General features: G+C 44.7%; 1 protein-coding gene across 3 annotated transcripts in view; it reads right to left on the bottom strand.

Moving 5' to 3' along the window:
* Window positions 1-7742: 7742 nt before the first annotated feature.
* DNAJB6 (DnaJ heat shock protein family (Hsp40) member B6) overlaps window positions 7743-18537 on the bottom strand; it is a 57876-nt gene continuing 47081 nt past the window's right edge. For 2 of the 3 annotated variants that reach the window (XM_030236839.2, XM_018909186.3), the window contains exon 9: window positions 9370-17459. In XM_030236839.2, coding sequence (XP_030092699.1) covers window positions 17146-17459 — 314 coding nt within the window. In that variant the 3' untranslated portion in view covers window positions 9370-17145. The other variant, XM_030236849.2, reaches the window with a different exon arrangement.

Genomic DNA, 18537 nt, shown 5'->3' with positions numbered 1-18537 from the left:
AGGTAAAAAAGTGTTTGCAAATAGGTGAGACCTTTATTTATTTGTCCTTTAAGAAGCACAAGACATTTTCAGCATTGGCATTAGCAAGGAGAGGGCCCACTTCTGTTCTGGCTGGGGGAGAGCTGGCCCAGGACAGCCAAGGCCAACCAGCTGGCAGCAAAGATTGCTGAAAAGAGCAAGAATGAGACAAAAACCAGAAACAGCCTCAGGGATCTCTGCAGACATTTCTGGATAATGTCTTGCACAGCTCTTGGGGAAGAGGTTCTCCCTCCCTGCAGTTACATTGGTCCATTTTGTTATCAGTATTGTGGGATTTTAGTAATAAATCCTCAGGGCTGACCATCATCTCTACTCATCATGAGTGAAGTGACAGCAGGTCCCAGGTCAGCTTTCCCCTTTCCCCTCCTCCTTCCACCATCTCCAGCATCCACAACATGCTGGTCCTTCCCTGCCAGCCTGCTTAACTCCACACTTACACAACTGCTTCCTGCACAGGCAAGAAACCCTTAAAACTATAACAGATTATTTCCTTATCATATTTTTAAACATTTTTAATGAAAGCTGAGGTTTAAAAAAAAAATATATATATAATTGCTCTGCAGCACTAGACAAACAGCCTTCGTGCTCCAAAGGTAAAAGCCTTATTTCAGGAAAGCAAGCACCCTGATGGCAAAACACAGACCACTATCAATTGCTGCTCCCATAAATCACATTTATTTTCCAAATAATAGGAAGATTCATTGTTTTCTGCCAAGAAGTGTCAGCTGGTAATAGGAGCCAGTCAAAGCAACAGTAATTTTCATGCCATAAGAATAGTATCAAGACCATTCACTGAGTAGGATGAATGCTATTGATCAGGGGGAAAAAACCCCTCTAAAAACAGGAGACAAAAGCAAAGAAATTAAATAATGATGTATCGGGTGTGTAATGAAAGGTCTGTTAACATTTCCAATATTCAGCTTCCTTCCCTGGATGCCTCCTCTGAAGCATTTTAGACCCCACTAGGAAACCAGGGCTGTAAGGGGTTAATGGTGTGAGACCAGCACTTAGAGAAGAGCAGTTCAAACCATTGTACAAAAATGAAGGGAAAGGTCCTGCCCTGGCCTGTGTTTATTGACACAGCAAAAGCCCCAGAGCATTTCACTGAATTGACTTTTTCTGCTGCAAAAAGACACAGGGCTGAAGGGAGGGGACTGCAGAAGAGCTGTGGTCAGGACAAGGCACAGGGCTCTGGGAGAGAAGACACCTATGCTTACCCCAAATCTGTCCCCTGTATGGGGGGGCTGGAAACTACAGGGCCCCTCCACTGAGTCCACTAGAAGTCAAAACAAATAGCACAACAAGAAAAGCTGAGCATGCACATCCTTATCCTCGATATTTACCTAAACTTCTACCAAAAAAATGCTTTTCCACTATGACCAGATACTTCCAGACTGCCTGGCTGAGAGGCTGTTTGCTTGTGCAGCCTTGGCAAATCCATGGCCATTTCAGCTAGAAGCAAAGCACTTGGCTGAAGGTCTCACCAGACCAGTGGTGGAGAGGGACCAAGACCCATTGGTTTGCACCACTGCCATCATCCACATCCCACAGGCACGATTTCAGACTCAGACTTCTGCCATGTCCTGAAGGAATGTCCTTTGTCCTTGTGAATGACCACCAAGCACACAGCCAGCAGGGACAGAAATGCAAAGCCTACCTTGAGCACCTCTGTCTGTGTGCAGGTGTCTGTCCCTCTCTGGATTAAACTGAGAAGAACAGGGGCCTGTTCTGTGACCTCCTGGCTTCCCAAATGATACCTCCATAGTTTCACTTCTCAGCAGCAACAGGTGATGGCAGCATCACCCCTTCTAGTCAGTGCCAGCAGCAGGTACTCCTAAAATAAAGGGCATCTCAGAACCTTTCCCCTCTGCCAAGAGAGACGGTCCTATCCTGATGACTGGAGTTTCTGAGCACATATAATCCTTCCTAGCAAGAGACCAATGACTTTCCTGGGTGGAAAATAGATTCTGAGGCAGCTCATTGTTAGCAACTTAAAAAACCACATTGTTAAATGACAGACCAAAACCTATCTGCTAAACTAACCTAGGAAAAACTTACAAATTCCTGCATGAACCAGTGGTTGTTTCGTAATTGGGCTGGTGGAAACACCTATAGCTCTCTGCCTTTTTCAGCTGACACATCACAATAAAACATGATATGAGGTGACTCATTACCATCGTGTTCTATCACATCCATCTCATAATGCAACCTCAGACTTGCATTAAATGAGCTGAATAATATTTTCCTAAGAAATCATGATAGAAAAATCTGTGGTTCCAAGGGAAGTAATTTTACCGATTAAAGAAAATGCCACCACCAAACCTGAATCCTGCTGAGAAAAATAGGGGCTCAGGTGCACCCAAACACCTCCTCCCTGTACATCCCAGCAGGGCTGTCTGCTGGAGCAGAGGCACAGCAGGCAAGGGTCACCCATCACCTGAGTCTGTGTCTGCACTCAGGGCAAAAACATATTGAGCAAAATCGCATTTACAGTGGAGCTGGATCTGACCCAGAACTGTAGAGCCAAACACACTCTAGGCTTTGACAGGTCCTGACACAACCTTTTGGGGGCTCAGCTCAATGAGCTGGTTTTGCCTTTGCACTTTAGCTGTCACTGTTTGCTGCCCTGTTCCCTCCCATCTCTCTGGATGTTCCTATCACTGACATTTCCTCATAACTATTTCCCCAGACGTAAGATTTCTCAGATGACGTGGATGACCCAAAAACCCAGTAAGTGAATGCTTGCATGCAGCTGTCCCTGCACAAAATATGCTGATGGGAACAGGGAAACTCACAGCCCAGATTGCTACAGAGAGGAAATACCTTCTGCATGTTGAACAAGAAGGGGTTGGCAGTGGAAAAGCCGTTGCACTGCCGAGGGCAGTGCTGCAGAAATCGGGGACACGTGGAGTGACACCGCCCAGGACTCCCGGCACTGCCTGCAGGGATGTGTCAGGAGCACGGTGCCTTCCCAAGGTTACTGGACCCATCTCCCTGGCTGGCAGGGATCCTTCAGCCAGTGCCAGCTTTCTGTGGGAGCAGGCAGCCTGGCAGTGGCCACAGACCCCAGCCCGGGTGCTGCCAGCGGGCAGAGGCACAGACAGCGAACGCTTGGAGGAGCAACGAGTGAGGCAGGAGCTGAGGCTGAGCCAGGAGGAGCACATCCCAAATGCTGCCAAGGAATGTCCCATGACGTGATTGCAGCTGAGGGGGAGGGAAGGTGTGTGGGACCATGCTCTGGAGATACCATCACTGCCATGAGCTCATGCGTTCGCACCCCAGAGCCTGTGAGAGCCTGGTGAGACTGAGGACAGCAGAGCCTGGCCCCAGGTCTGCCCTTCCTGCATCCCAGGCTGTGCATGGCCCACTTCTCTTCCTGTCAGTGGAGTATTAGCAAGCTGATAGCATGCTACTCATGCTTGTCCAGATGGTCAGCACAATTTATGGAGCTGAGCCACTGTTTAACCATCTTTCCCCATTCTGAGAGGGTGATCAAAGGTAGGAAAGGCTTTCTGCAAGGAATGGCTCAATGGGCTGAACCTCTTGAGCCATAAAAGAGTTAACCAAAGGCTGGCATGAGTGTAAAATCACGAGTGCCATGGAAAAGGTGAGTGAGGACAGGTGGTGGGCAGTGTCTCTTCCCATGCTAGGATGGAGGAGGGGAGGAAGCCAAAGGAAGATGTAGGAGAGAGTTTTAAAACACAGCACCCATCTCATTACCCAGTGGAGTCACATGAGGAATGCCTTGTCACAGGACAATGAGTATTGAGCAGATTTCTAGGTTAACAAGTCAATAAGAAAAAAAACCTGGGTAACAAAAAGGCCATTTCTGGATCCAGGAGCCTCTGACCCCCAAAGTGCCATGGCTGGGAAAACACTTTGGTGAGGTATAACACGCTTAGCCTGTTCGTGTGCTTTCCCCTAGGCAGCCACCATTAGTCACTATCAAAGACAGGACAGTGGGCCAGGCAGCTGACAGATCCTTTTCATGGGTACAAAGGGTGACTCACAGCCCAGGGAAGGCTCCAGTGCGGGCACCTCCTCCCCTCGTGTCCCGTGAAACCCGTGCTGTCACAGCTCCACCAGCATGGCAGGTTGGAGCTTGTGTCTGCTGCCAGATTCAAGTCAACCACCTGTGGTGAATGTCCCTTCCAGGTAGTGTGGGAACTGTTTTTTTAGTGCTTCCTCAGTGCTCCTTCCCTTCCTTGGCTCTGAGTGTGCAGTCTGTTACAGAGGCTGCAAACCATCTCCTGGTCTGATCTAGCAATATGCAATAGCACTGCTCATCTAAACATATCAAACTGTCCAAAAAGCCACACATCTGAACTCAAAAAATCAGGTAGAAACACATTTTACAGGTTTAACTCCATTACATTTAAGGGGTGTATGTGCATAAAACTTTGGTGTGATCCATGATTTTGCCATCTCGGTTTGCCTCTCAAAAGCCTGGAAGTAAGTTTTTGTTTTTAAGTTAAAGGAATTTTTTCCAGCTGCAATCTCTAACATTAAAATAATGTTCAAAAAAACCCACCTGCCACAGAAGACTTCATTAAATTTCAACCACCAGCAGCCTAAAGAACAAGCAAATTGCTCAGCATTGACCAAAGGATGAGCACTTCCCAAACAAGGGATGGAAAAAATGACATCTGCTGTTTCAGTAGAAAGGTGCATGTGTGTGCCAATGGAAACAGACACTGAAGAGTTGCAATTACACATCCAGCCAGCACAGTGAGGTCCCATTCCCTCCTTGAACACATCCTAGAAAATCCGTGATTGCTTCCAGGCAGATATTGAGGCGTTTCCCTGAAATCAAAGCACTCAGACTCATTGTCAGCACAAGTGCTTTAATCTCCCTCTCAAGCTCACTTCTTACTTTTTGGGCTGGTTTTGCAGTGACAACATGAGGCCTTCAGGAAGAGGCAGGATCCTGCTTATCTCAAGTCTGGAATACTTGAAACTGTAGTTCAAGATATGCCAAATGACATGGTCAGTCTCTTCTTGTCATGATGAGAGCAGAACCATTTCCATGCTTGGAAATGTCCTCTCATGTCAGCTCAGCCACTTTGTAAGTGCTTCAGGGGTTAACAGCCTCTGCTGTCAGGAGTTAACAGCTGGTGGCTAAGAGGGCACCAACAAGGTACATAACACATCAGACACCCCACCTAATCCTTTTGGGCTAGAAGAGCTTGTGAAGAGACAAAGTGTGCTGACACAGGGCAGGTCAGTCAATCATAGCTCCAAATATGAACATGTACTGAGATCTGTATGTGGCTCTAAGTGCCCTCTTAATTCTCATCAATGGGGAGGAAAGTTCCCTTGCCTTGAGTTTTTAGTGCAACAGGGAGCAATGAGAAAAAACTTTCAAAGAGTGATAAAAAGTCTCTTAAGTCCAGCTTCCCCCTTGTCAAAAACAGAATTAAATATAGCTAATCATGGGCAAATATGCCACCCCCACCCTGCCATCAATGTGTGAGTTACAGGACAGCAAGGTGTTCTGTGGGCAAGAAAATGTGAGAGAGTCCTAAAATGTGAGCTCAGTTTGGACATAAATGAGAACTGCACAAGATAACCAAGATCTGAAATGCAGGAAGGACTAACCTGTGCATCCAGGGAATCCTGTGCAACTAGTACACAAAAGGGAAAAAATGGAAATTAATAGAATAAAACAATGGCGTTTGATATAGTAACAAGCTAATCCCACCACTTGATAGGCACCAGTTTGGTGGCACATGGAGGGGAACATTCCTGAAGAACAAGTGGGTACAGGTCAAACATTTCAAATGTGGTTGGGAAAACAGGCAGGTTAATGCTTACCTGATGATTACTGCACATTTTCTAGATATTTGACTCATCGTCTTTTCAGTTTGTTATTTCAAGAAATACATACAAAGACTCATGAGATAGTTTGAAATTTGGGGAGAAGGGAAGTCTCTGTAAATGCAGCCAAGCTGACAGAAGGAAACAGAGCTTTGTGTTACCTCTAGGAGCAGGATGTACAGATCTGCAAGCTGCTCATGAAGGTGGCACCAGCAAGGAGGAGATGAAAACTTGAAAAATACTTTTTTATCATTCTGACACCTACGCACTCTGAGATCATCTATTCCAGGTCAAAGTCTTGCCAAATCTTGGTTCAAAGAATAGACAGTGCACATCTCTGAAAGGTGTGGAAAAACAACTGAATTTAAACCATTTTCATAGTGGCAGCTTCCAAGTGAGGAGCAGGAACATTTATCTGTCAGCCTTGTGTTTGTTTGCAATTGTGTCCCCTCTATTGCAAAACTGGGGTTTTTCCAGTGTTATCTTTTTAAGTGTCCTTCCTGTTACTCAACTGTTACTTACCCTAGAAAATGTATTTTCTTATGGGATATATTTCAGGTCTTGGAGCCCAGGTATCTGCTCCATAAAGAAACATTTTGCAGTACATTTTATACATCACATCAGGCCCCATATTTAAGGTAGCTCTGTTTCTGTTCTCAGCTCTTCCACAGAAGTACTGAGGGATGGGCAGGATTCATTTCCCAACTTTCACAATACATTTATTCACAGCCACTCTTGGGCCAGCATCATCTGTTATCAGTTGTGGTGTCTCACACCCACCTGCATTTTTTCCTACCCTGACACATATTTAAGTGCCCACATCATCAGGCAGCCTTCACCTGTGGCAGATGGATGCACTGGGACACAGAACCATGTGCCTGCTCCCACAGACACAGCACAGCTCCAGGCTGTCCTGGAAGCACCACAGACATGAACACAGTGCTACAGCCACGCTACATTTGAGCAGCTCCCCTTCAGCTAAAATCCAGAAATAATTGGGCTGAGAAAGAAGGAATAAGGCTCAATGGCCACAGGCCCACATCTCTTAATTTCCAGGCAAGCTCGGACAGATTCTGGGTAGTTATGGGAGAGATGACGCCCGTGGTTCCCTCCTCTGGGGACTCTGTTTCCCAGGAGTTTCTCCCAGGGGTGTAGGAGGCCACCTGCAAGCAGGGCAGCTTCCAGAGGGGTAAGGATGCCTTTGTTGAGACAGGCTTTTCCTCACTAATTTAGAGCCTGCCTGCAGGTCTCCTAATTAATGCTCTACCCACCTCCATCGAGCCTAACACAGGGATTGAGTCAAGGAAATATTTATGCACCAAATCCCTGTCTGCTCTAGCTCTTCAAGGCACATTCCTGATCTGGAGCCACTCTGTCCCATTACGTGAGGCTGCTCACAGCACAGGGACAGCCCTGGGGAGACCAGCCCTGTGCTGGCGTCACCTCGCCCTTCCTCCACCTCTGCTGCTTTTCCAAAGCATGCACCATGTCCCCAACAAATAATGAGCAGTAACAGCTTTAAACCAACGTATGTATGGGGGGCATTTCTCCTGGAAATATGGAAAGCAACCTAACCAGGATGCAGTTCAATATTGTTCATTATCCAGGATGAATATTCCTTGCATGGCAAATGTGCAAGCTCTGCTTGAAGTATACTCTCCTCATAGTGGTGTTTCCAGCCAGAATGAACCCTCATTTTCCAGTATCAGCCATTTGACACAGGGACTGCATTGACTTGCTCATGGATTTAACAAAAGGAATTACCTGGAATGCTTGTGGGAGTTGTGTGAATGAGGACTGTCCCCCTACGCTTGCAGCCTGAACTTTAATGGAAATGAACCAGACAACTGATGCCAGTCTACAGTACAGTGCAAGAGGACAAAGTATAAAGGCAGATTTTCTTTATTTTTAAATATTAGTAACACTGCACAAGAAAAAAAAAAAAAAAGTGGTACTTAAGTGACAGAAAACCGGTACTCAGTCCTTATTTAATTTAACCATAATTTACAGACCCTAAGAGAGTTCACAAATGGTTATTGTGTGTTACATGGTGCCTGCAGAGGGTTACATTGGGTAATTGAAGCTAAACCATTCAGATAGCAGAGACACCAGAATCTGTTATATCAAACCATGCTAGAATGAAGACTTTGGCTTTTCTGTTTAGCTCCTCTCTTAGACCATTGTGTGCATTCCTGCATCTTTGAAAAGTTAGGATGAGTGAGTTTCTCCAGGAACTGTGGACTTTCAATATTGCCAGGTTTAAGGCTGTTAAATCAACAACATATTGGCAAGAGGAAGACAAAAGAAACAAAACAAAACCATAAGCTGCTAACTCCTACCTGGAGGTTAAAAAAAGGAGACAACACACTGACAAGAAACATGCAGGTAAATGCTTAAGGCAACAACAGAGGGGCTCTGTACACACTAAAAGGTTAAGAGAAGCAATGTGTCATGCACATGAGACGAGTATGGGAAGCAAGGAAGTCATCTTGCCAGGAAATATGTATTTCTTTTAAATCTAAGACATCTTTTCAAGCAAAAAAAAAAAAATAGTCCTGCAATAAAACTGATACAAAATGCTTTCATACATAAAGGTATAAGTTCTTTGCAGAAACAAGTTGATAAAATCTAAAACGGATGCTGAAAAAATGTTTGTCATCTAAAACCTACTCAGGAGAAACAAAGAGCAGTTTTAAAGTAGCACTTGCATCATTTGTCTCTAGGTTCTGAAAATGAACTTTTAAAATAAGGAATGATTTCACTCAGGAGTCAACTAAGCCTAAAGAAATCAGTAGGAGTCCTTACAGGAAACCATCATTACACTACATTTCTTAAAATCAGAAGATATAACTTCAAGATACAATTTAATCTGAGGGAACATTTTAATAGGGACAGAACTGCCCAGCCTGGGGGAAAAAAAATAAAACCAAAAACCCAACCATAAAAGTCACTTATAAGTCTTGCATAAATTACCCTATAAGAGCTCATGTCTCAGTCCCACTCCCAACAACATGAGTGAACAGGACTCTTCTTTCAGCGGGCCTGATTTGATGCCAGTGACCAAACAAGCAGGCATTTGCCTTTTATATCCTACAAGACAAGTAACAAACACTAGACTAGAGTTGCCTTAGTCCCAGGGAAGGGAGAGGTAAGAAATTCTGTAACTCTTTCCAATCTTCAAACTTAACACACGTCTAACCACGACCTGCCTCGTCTGAATTCCCCAACCTGAACGGGCAAGAAAGCCACTCCGTGAAACTAAAAGGAATAATATAGTGCAATTTTAGTACAGTTTTAAACATGAGTCACTTCCTTGGTAGCAGTGTGAACAATCAAAAAATATACACAAAAAAGAGGTGTGCTCGAGGGTACATGAAGTTGTTGTCATTATTTTAAAGGTATTGGCATAGCAGAGAAGTCCATTTTAGTAACTCGCTTTGGTTGACTTCTTCTTCTTCAGTTCCTCTCTCTGCTTCTGCTTCCTCCTCTTGCTGCCTTCTTTGTATCCTGAGGAAACATGGCTTGTAAAACACTTTTCACAGCATTCACAGACTTTTCTCTCTAGCAAAAGCACATGTTCTCTGAATGGTTTAAAGATTATTAAAGAAAAGGTCTGGCTTCCTAATGTGTTGTTTTTTTTTTAATTGCCATTTCCACTATATCCCCCATTCTACTATATCCCTTACATAGGATAGAAAGAAAATACTACCAATCTTTGAAGTTTTAAAAGATCTGGAGAACTTTCAAAATACTTCAAAGCCATTCAGGAAAAGCTTCAAAATTAGAGCACATGCAAAACCAGAATAATTTTCAAAAAGGAAGCAATAAATAAGACTTAGGCAGGAGGAGCAATTTAAGTACTGGCATTTCCTGCTCACTGTAGTCAGAGTTACCATGATATTTGCATTTCCATTTTAAGACTAGGGAATGCCAAGAATCCTGAGTAAATAAGAAGGTGCTCAGTGTTTACCAATATATATTTTATATGCTGGTCATCAGCCTGCTCATGCTTAACTATGCACCACAGGTTATATTTGACTGCAGCCCCAATGGTGCATGAAAGCATTGAGTTCAAGCAACAATTATTTGCTACAGGGTCAGTAGGCACAAGCTTCCAGCCATGTGATCATCATTCCAATGGTTTATTACCCCTACAGAAATGTGTGTAAAACAGGTCTTGCTCAGCATCACACCTTTTCCTCCAAACTTGCAGTAAAATCCACCTTGCTGGCAGACTTGCACGGGCAGTGAACTGTGTGAACCACCACATCTACCCAGGTGCACTCATAAATCTAAACTGAGAGCCAGTAAACATTTCCCTCAGACATTCTGTGGTGTTTTGAGACAGCTGGAGGGATCTTTCAGCTCAGTGGTGCTCTGTCACTGGAAATCAGCACAGTCCAGTGACCAGGGCCACACAGAGCAGAGCAGCCCCGGCAATCCAGCCGAGGGGCAGGGCTGGGAGTCAGAGGAATGGCTCTGTGGAAAGGCACAGCTCTGCCTGTCTGGAAATCTCTTTTCTTCCTCTGTCCTGTCAGCAGGCAGGCAGAGATGGCCCCAAGGGAGCAGTTTCACCAGAGCACCTGGTTCTCAATATCAATATCAATAGCAAAATTAAGATGGGAAGAGGAAGTGGTGGGAGGCCAGGGGAGTACAAAGCCACACTGTGGCTGCAGTTTGCTCCTCACCAGAGCTCCTCCCAAGCACAGTTAGAGATGTGCCCACAGCAGAGCTGAAGTTCTTCAGTTTAAGTTTAAGACTTGGGGAGAAGCACGAGGTAAGTCTTTTGGCCAAAACCATTTGAGACATTACCAAAAGCTTAGAGGAAATACACTCACTTGTAGCAATGGGAAACTGTTCTAGGTTATCACTCTAGCTCCTGTGCTGTACCCACAGCATGACTTCATCTTTTGCAATTATCTGAGTCAAGAGTCAGGATATTTACTTAGAAATTCTGCCATAAGCGATCAGCCTGCACAAAGTTAGAGTAGAAACCAGTTTTCTTGTTTAAGGAAGAGAGAAACTGGTGGTGCTTAGCAGGATTGCAGATGACACTGGGTTTTCCCTGCACTCTGTCACCCCCTGAGCTAAACTCCTGTCCCTGTTCACTGTGTGAACATCTCCTCACTAAGAACTCCATCCAGGAAGTTTCCTGCCACGTCAGCCCCTTGGTCACCTGTACATCACCAAAAATTGGATCCTTTTGCACTTAATTCACTGCGGAAGGCACCCATCCCTGAAGGGCTCCAGAATCTCCCTGCTTTCCCACAGAGGTCAAGGGAGGCAGAAGAGCTGTGCTGACTCCTGAGAATCAGTCACCTGGGGGGTGTTAGTCAAAGGATTCCTCCCTTTACTGGAAGGAAAAGCAGCATCATATCAGCTCATCAGAGCTAGCTCATGTAATAACTATGAAACAATAACACAGGTATTTGGGAAAGGATCATTAAACCCTAGCAGGTACTAGCTTCAGAATGTTTTTCATTTTTTATTCTCAAAACAGTGTCAGTATTTCTAAAAGGTTTCCACAATCAGGCATGATAGCATTTGATGCTGCTATTTTATATTATAATACTTTTTTTTTTTTGCAATGGTCCATTTTCTTCAAATGCTTGAGATTTTGAAAGCAATTCTAGCAACTGTTTCTTAAAAATTCTGAGTCAATGTAAATTATGACTTGAAGTGAATGCCACATAATTTATTGTCTTATAATAGAAGCAACTCAAATGTTAAAATATTGTGGTATGAAGATATTTAGGCATTTGACAACATGGTCTCCTACGAGCCTCTGGTTTGATAAGGCTGAAAAGTGGAAATCTTTCAGGCGTTATCACTGACACACAGAAAGAGATTGCCCAAAGTAGGAGATAACACACAAACACAGAGTACTCCTCAAGAGAAAACTGCCAGGTCTTTTCTGTTTTGAGCCTGCTGTGATAAATAATTTCACTGCCTGCCATTTCCTTTTCTACCCCCACCTAAGAAGAAAGGATAGGTCAAACTTTGCCAGTCTGTTGCTCCAGCGATGCTGGGTGATAACAGCCAAAAAGCTGATCCAAACAAGTGAAGCAGCTCCTAACATAAATAAGACTTGCACACTAAAGATGTAACCCTTTCGGTGTCCATTTCACTCCAATACTTCAACCAGCACTAATTAAAAGTATATTTAGCTGCCTTGGTTACAAGACTAGCCCCAAAGTCATGAGACAATAAAATCTGAATTAGAAAGCAGCAGCCCCATGACTGATCACTCTGCAGTGAGCCTGGCAAGTTGCCAGCATCCCAAAGTGTCCATAGAAACTTCCCATAGTAAGTGCCAGCCTGAACTGGCTTCAGCCAAGCAGTGCTGGCCTTGGAGAAGGCTGCTCAGATTTCCACCCTTAGCAGCAATCTTTAGCCACCCAAACTCTAGAAATGCCTCACGGGGCAGAGGGAGAACAGGTTGCCAAGAGCTTCACCAAGCTGTGACGTTTGGAAAACAGAATCACTCACATGCAGATAGAAATCTCCCTAAGCTGGTAGTTCTTGCCTTTGTCAGCTGCCAGGGGCAGAGATGGGGTAAGCAAGAATCCACACCATTTGGAATTACACCTGCTTTACTGCTTGGATAATTCTTGTCTAAAACAAACAGCATCAGCTAACTCACTCCTTCCATGTCATCCCCTCCTTTTCTACTTCAGGAAGAGCCATAAGGAGCACATTCAGGAGCTATTCCAGCTTTCATAAAGCTGCTGAAGGCTGAAAACAACTTCCAGAAACACTTAGGTGCAACTCCTTCCAACCATCACTCAGCAAGGACCCAAACAAACTGGGAAACTTCTCTTCTGTGTCCCAGATTGACTTTCCTGCTGGCTTTCTACTTCCCTGCCATCTGCACCTCCCAAAGTCACAAGTTTGTTCAGTCACTGGCTATGAAACTCATCACACCCTTGGGTGGCAGCTGCAAGGGAGGCGCGCAAAGGCACAAGTGTCCTGGGGAAGACACTCCTACCCAATGCATTCCTGGTATCCTGCTTTTTCCTGCCCTGCCTGACATCTGCCTGCTCTACCAGGATGCAGAGAGGGGCCACGGGTCTGCTCCACCTTCCTTCTGCCAGCACAGAGCAGCGTAGGAGTGAGCAGAAGGAAACAAGGGGTTCAGTCACAGCTGACAATTAACACTCAGCATCGCTGCTGCTTGACCCACACCAGCGAGCAATAAAGGCCACAGCAGGATTTTTATAGAAGATCTGCCAAGGTGAAGACTTTGGAGGAGCCTCCTTCCAATTTCAGAGTGAAACACTGAGGTTGGCAGTGGGACAGATTCCTATTTTCTGCTCAAGTTTCAGAGAAAATGGTCTCCAAGATTTACCAACTTTTTGCTAAGATTGTGGCCTTCTTTCAAAGCATGGAAGCAGCCATGGCCCCAGCACCCACAGAGCTCTAAAAGGGCAGTGAGGCACTTTCAAGCTGGGGTTCTTGTAGTGCTCTTTCTAATTTTCTGGTCTTAGAAATATCTCTCTAGTCAAAACAATAAACTGCTGTTTCAAAGGCAGCTGGCTTACTTCTGAATTGCAGCCTCCCTCTGTTATTTTAGACTGACCACACTCACATATGCCATTGTAAAAATTCACCCCAGATCACAGCTTGAGTATAATTTCATGTGTGACTCAATTTGCAATTACATCTTTGCACTTTCACATCCCCTCCCCTCAGCCTGAGCCACTACCCAGCACACAGCACAACCTGACCCACTAATTCCCTCTCCTCATCCACAGCTCCTGCCTGTGCCACGGAGCATTGTGGAGAGGGAGCCTTCAGTCAAGACCTGGGGTGACAAAACATCCCACCCTGTCTAGGTATGCTGTTCCACTATTCAATTATCCACACTGTTAAATCCAAGGTCTGAGTTCTCCAGTTTCACTGGCCAACCTGGTGATGTAATCCCAACTTTGATGTTTTAGGAGACTGAAAAGCTTTAGCAGCTTGCAGAAGCCTTCCTTCCTGCTTGCTCACCATGCCAGTTTCTTTACCAATTCTGCCTAGAATTGCCACAAGAACAAACCAAACCAGATATCACCTGTTTGCCTCCTGTTAATTAGGGTAACACAAGCACTGAATGGATTTCCAAAGTTTTACTCCCAAATAGCAAGCAAAATCTTGCAAGGCTGTGCAGCCATGGAAGCCCTTCCACACACAGCCCAGCTGTCTTTGATGGGTAACAAGATGATTTTGTACCAGCAGCCAAAACACCATGAGTGAAGGCAGCTCTGGGCTAAGCCTGGGGGCAACCAGCCAGTCTCCAAACCCACCAGCCAGTCTCCAAATCCACCAGCCAGCCTTTCCAGCCCTGCCCCACATGGGTACAGCTGTTACCCCATCCCACTTGCACAGTTACAGGGGATGTGGAGCAAAGGGAGGGCAAACTCCATCTCTGCACCTCCAACATTCCTCATGTATTAGACTTCCACAAAAATCAGTGGCTTTGCTTTCCTTTCTCTTTCCATTACATGCCCAAAACGAAGTTTGTGATGGAATTATAAAGTAATTAGTTTGGATAACAAAGCACATCACTGTTACTAGTTAGTAAAGTATAATTCAGGAAACTGCACATTGGTAAAAAGAACAAAGACTGAATTAAAGATGAAATGAACTACAAACAGTTCGACTTTCCAGCAGAGGAAACCATGCCAGGAAAGGATCAAGATTAGTTAAGCTAGTTCTTTTAGAGTGGTTTCCTCTTCACAGATGCCAGCAGATGAAAATGCAGCAAAAAATGAATTATTAATGTTGTAAGTTGCAGGTTAATGCAAGCTATTTCTTTGAAAAGGAAGAGCAAACCTTGCAATATTATCTTCCAAATAATGACATTTGTATCATATTTTTTTACTATTTTAACAATTAAACATTTCAATCATTCTTGCTGGATAAAGGTCAAAACTCCCAAATCCAAAACAGTAGTTTTTAAGGGGTAGTTACCACCACCTCTGGCATTAACAGCTGCCATCCCCAGGTCTCTGCTGGCATTAGCACCACTTTGACACAGCTCAGATCACCCCAGTCAGCTCTGTATCACACTATCAGGGAGCACATAAATTGCAGTATCTGAATTCTTCTTTCAAAAATTCCTTTATGGAGCTAGAGAACTGTTTGATATATGCAGCAGCTTCAGAGCACAAAAGGTGAAGTTTTATTCTAAAAGGCCATTATGAAACCAAGAACAGTTTCCAGAGCAATTTCTACTAAAACACAAAGTGTCCATGGTAGATGGAGAATTAAATTAAAGTCTTAATTTTTTGTTAAATACCCACTGTGATAACTGGCAATCCAGACTAAGGAGAGGATTCATCTCACCTCTGGATATTGCCAGTCTAAAGGAGTTGGCCAGCCTTTCCTCTTGGGCACTAGAGAGATCCCACAGAGGGATTCCCACAACATAGCCAAGATGAAACCTATCCCCTTCTCCTTCATTTAAATTTCCTACAGACTTACAAATCAAAACCCAAACAGTCCCATCCTTAAAGCTGGGAAAAGAGAACCACTTCATTGCAGGTGAATCATCAATGGCTGAGGGTTTGCTTGAGATGCTCCAACTGGGACAACATCTAAAACTGCTGTGTGGTCCCACTGTCAAGAATCCCACACTGGTGGTGGCAAAAACATCTGATTCAAGGTGGAACTGCACCTGCTTTGGGGCCATTGAACTCAACTGTTTCCCAGTGAACTGAGAGGGCTTTGGAGCAAGGCAGAAATGATGCCATTCTCTCCCGACGCCGGCCCGTGTAAGCACGGCAGTGATCGATGAGAAGCCAAGCGAGTCGAGTGGTCTCTGTAATTACAGAGCTGTGCTGGTGAAGCTGCTTGCTGGGCAAGGCACTCAGCAGAGGTGAACACCCATGAAGGGAAATGGCATTTCTGGCCAGGGCTCGTGCACACACTCCCCAGGGAGGGATTAAGACACTCACGTAGGTTTTTATGACTGACTCGACCAGTCCTTCAGCAGCCCTGTCCATCAGAGGAACAGCAGGCAAAATATTTAAAGCAAGAGTAAAATCTTAGTCTTACTGCAATCAAGTTTTCACCCTGAGTCTGTTTTGGCAACTCACAATCTACTGGTAGAAGACAGCATTTTGTGATTGCTAATACTTCTGGAAATTAATTTTAATTGCAAACTTGTGCGTCTTGGAGCATAAATAAATTCACAGCAGAAAGTCCTAAGCAATCTTAAAAATTGCTCCAAAAATTGCACAGTGCATGTCAAACTCAGCTGCTTCTTGGAATCCATTGCAAAATATTGTGATTGCAAAGACCCTTGTGTGTCCAAAGGCAGAGCCAAGGTTTTGTTTTGTCAGCCACAGACAGGGGAGACCAAACCTGTAGCCCTTCCTTGTGTGGGAGGCTTCAGCCCAGAGGTTACATTCAGGCCTCTGTAACTTTTTGCTTTTTGCTTTTTTTAAAAAAAAAGATTCAACTTGTTCATCTTTAAAGACACAAACTTATCAAGAAGACATTAATCTAAATTATTCTGTTTTTTCAATGTGTCATCTATCATAATATCTTTACGTCTTCCATACAGAAGACATTGTTAGGTTTAAAGGCTCATAAACACCTTGGAAGTTAGTATAGCACTGGGAGTACATGAGCACCTGTTGTGGGATACAATGCATGTTTTTCATGGGCTGTGTGTACCCTGAGAAGCCTCATAGGCTCACACTTCCCAGCACTTCACTTGATCTCACACTACTGAGAAGGGTCCTTGCTTTGGACATCCAAGTAGAAAGGCATCTTTCATGTTTCAAAAACACCTGTCCTCACAGTCCTGGATGATCTCTGACCACAGGTTCCAATTAAATCAAGTAATTACGAGGACTTCATTGTCCAAGATAGCCTCTGGACTACATTGCCAAAAAATTACAGACTGGAAATATATCAAAGGACTAATTACTTCCAAAAACAACCCAGACAATTGCCACGTTGCCACGTTTGCCTGAACATTCTCAGCCTCCTCTATTAGGACCTACTTGCCTAAAACTGCAGCTTCCAGAAATAGCATCAACTTGCTGAACTTCTCCTTGGACAAGGAAGCCAAGCACAATTTAAGTAAATGAATGTGCAAAGTATTGTGATGAGTTAACCTCTAAAAGGCCTTCACTTTTAACAACAAAGAGCACAGGCACTTCAGCAGCACAACAGTATTTGCCCTGGATCCTTAAATATCTCAGGGCGTTAGTGAATCTAGGCTAAATGGAAGATCAGAGCTAAGCAGGATGAAGGCAAACAAGCTGCTGTTTATTATCTACCAGGGGACTAACATTAAGTCAACACACAGCACCAACTTCTTGCTTGGCTTTTTGCTTTTGGCTTTTGACTGTGTGAGGGGTCCTTCTCTGCACCTTTCTCACCAACATGCTTGTGCACACCTGATAAATAAATAGGGGTCTCGAAGCTGCTCATAACCCGGCTCTTGTCTTGTTCTTCCACCTCATCACTACTGTAATGGCTGGGAAAGCGGGGGGAGCTGCCAGACTTGTGGGGCTTCAGCAGGCGGAGGTTGGTGGGCTGGGAGGGCAGCGCGTGTTGTCCTCTCCGTCTGCACTCCTCGGCAAAGGCTTCTTCATCTGCCTCCCCTGCAAAAAGCAAAAAGGCAAGAAAGGTGAGCTGCACCCAGAATGCATCCATTTAGCCTGGGAAAAAGCCCTCAGAAATGGGCTGGGCGTTAGGGGTCGCTAAGGTCATGTCTTGGTCACATACAATCCTGTGTGTCTGCAACTGGGGAGTGTCCGGAGCAGAAAGCTCCATCAGTGGTACCCAAAAAAGTCCACTAGATATGATGACTTGGGGGCCACTGTTCCCTTTTTCCCAAAGGGCAGGGTGAGGGAGCTGAGCACATGGCCCTGGACAGGATTTCTGTCCTGTGCAGAGCATGTCATCCCATCCCACCTCACCTGGACCGTCCTGCTCAAGGAAAAGATAAAGGGAAAGGAGTGGTAAATACCCAAGATGGCTACAGGGGTGGTGAGACAAGAATTAAGCCAGCATGGGTTCAGAGGGGCCAGATGTTGGACATCACAGCTGGAAGGATGGTGGAGATGTGTGATGGAACACATGAAGACAAGAAATCATGTTGAAGCTGTGAGAGGCAAACACAGCCCAGAGGCAAGGCAGGCACGCACAGAACAGGCCAATGCACACAGTGGAAATAAAACCCAATGTTTGCAAAAACTGGTATGAAAGATGAGATACTCCTGTCATACTCATGCTGTTTTGCAGATGATACTTTCCTTTGCTGCAGAAACTGTAACAGTACCACTGCTGCAAAGCAGAGAAATCAACTACCATAACACACACAAAACTCAGCAAAACCACACACTGGAAAACAAACAGATCCCAAAAAGTCAACAAAAGATGTTCAGCTGGGAAAATAAGGGGGGAAAGACTTGGAACAAAGGTGTGTACCACATTGGTCTCTTAAAGGCTTTTTAAAGTTTCATTAGTTCAATTACTTAAGTACTTCTAATAGAGCTGATGAAATATGGCATCATTTTTTTTTCATCAAAAGTGGTGTGTCATATTCTGGAAGTTTTTCCTGGGATGTGCCCAGCATCAGCTGCTCAGGGAGGGGTGTGTGCTCCCAGCTAAATGCGTGTGCTCTTAGTTCATGGCTGGAAAATGCTTTGAAGATGAAGAAGGCCCCAGGTACACAAG

The sequence above is a fragment of the Serinus canaria genome, chromosome 2 (assembly GCF_022539315.1).
Source record: "Serinus canaria isolate serCan28SL12 chromosome 2, serCan2020, whole genome shotgun sequence".
NCBI lineage: Eukaryota > Metazoa > Chordata > Aves > Passeriformes > Fringillidae > Serinus > Serinus canaria.
This window is presented reverse-complemented; position numbering and strand designations above follow the sequence as displayed.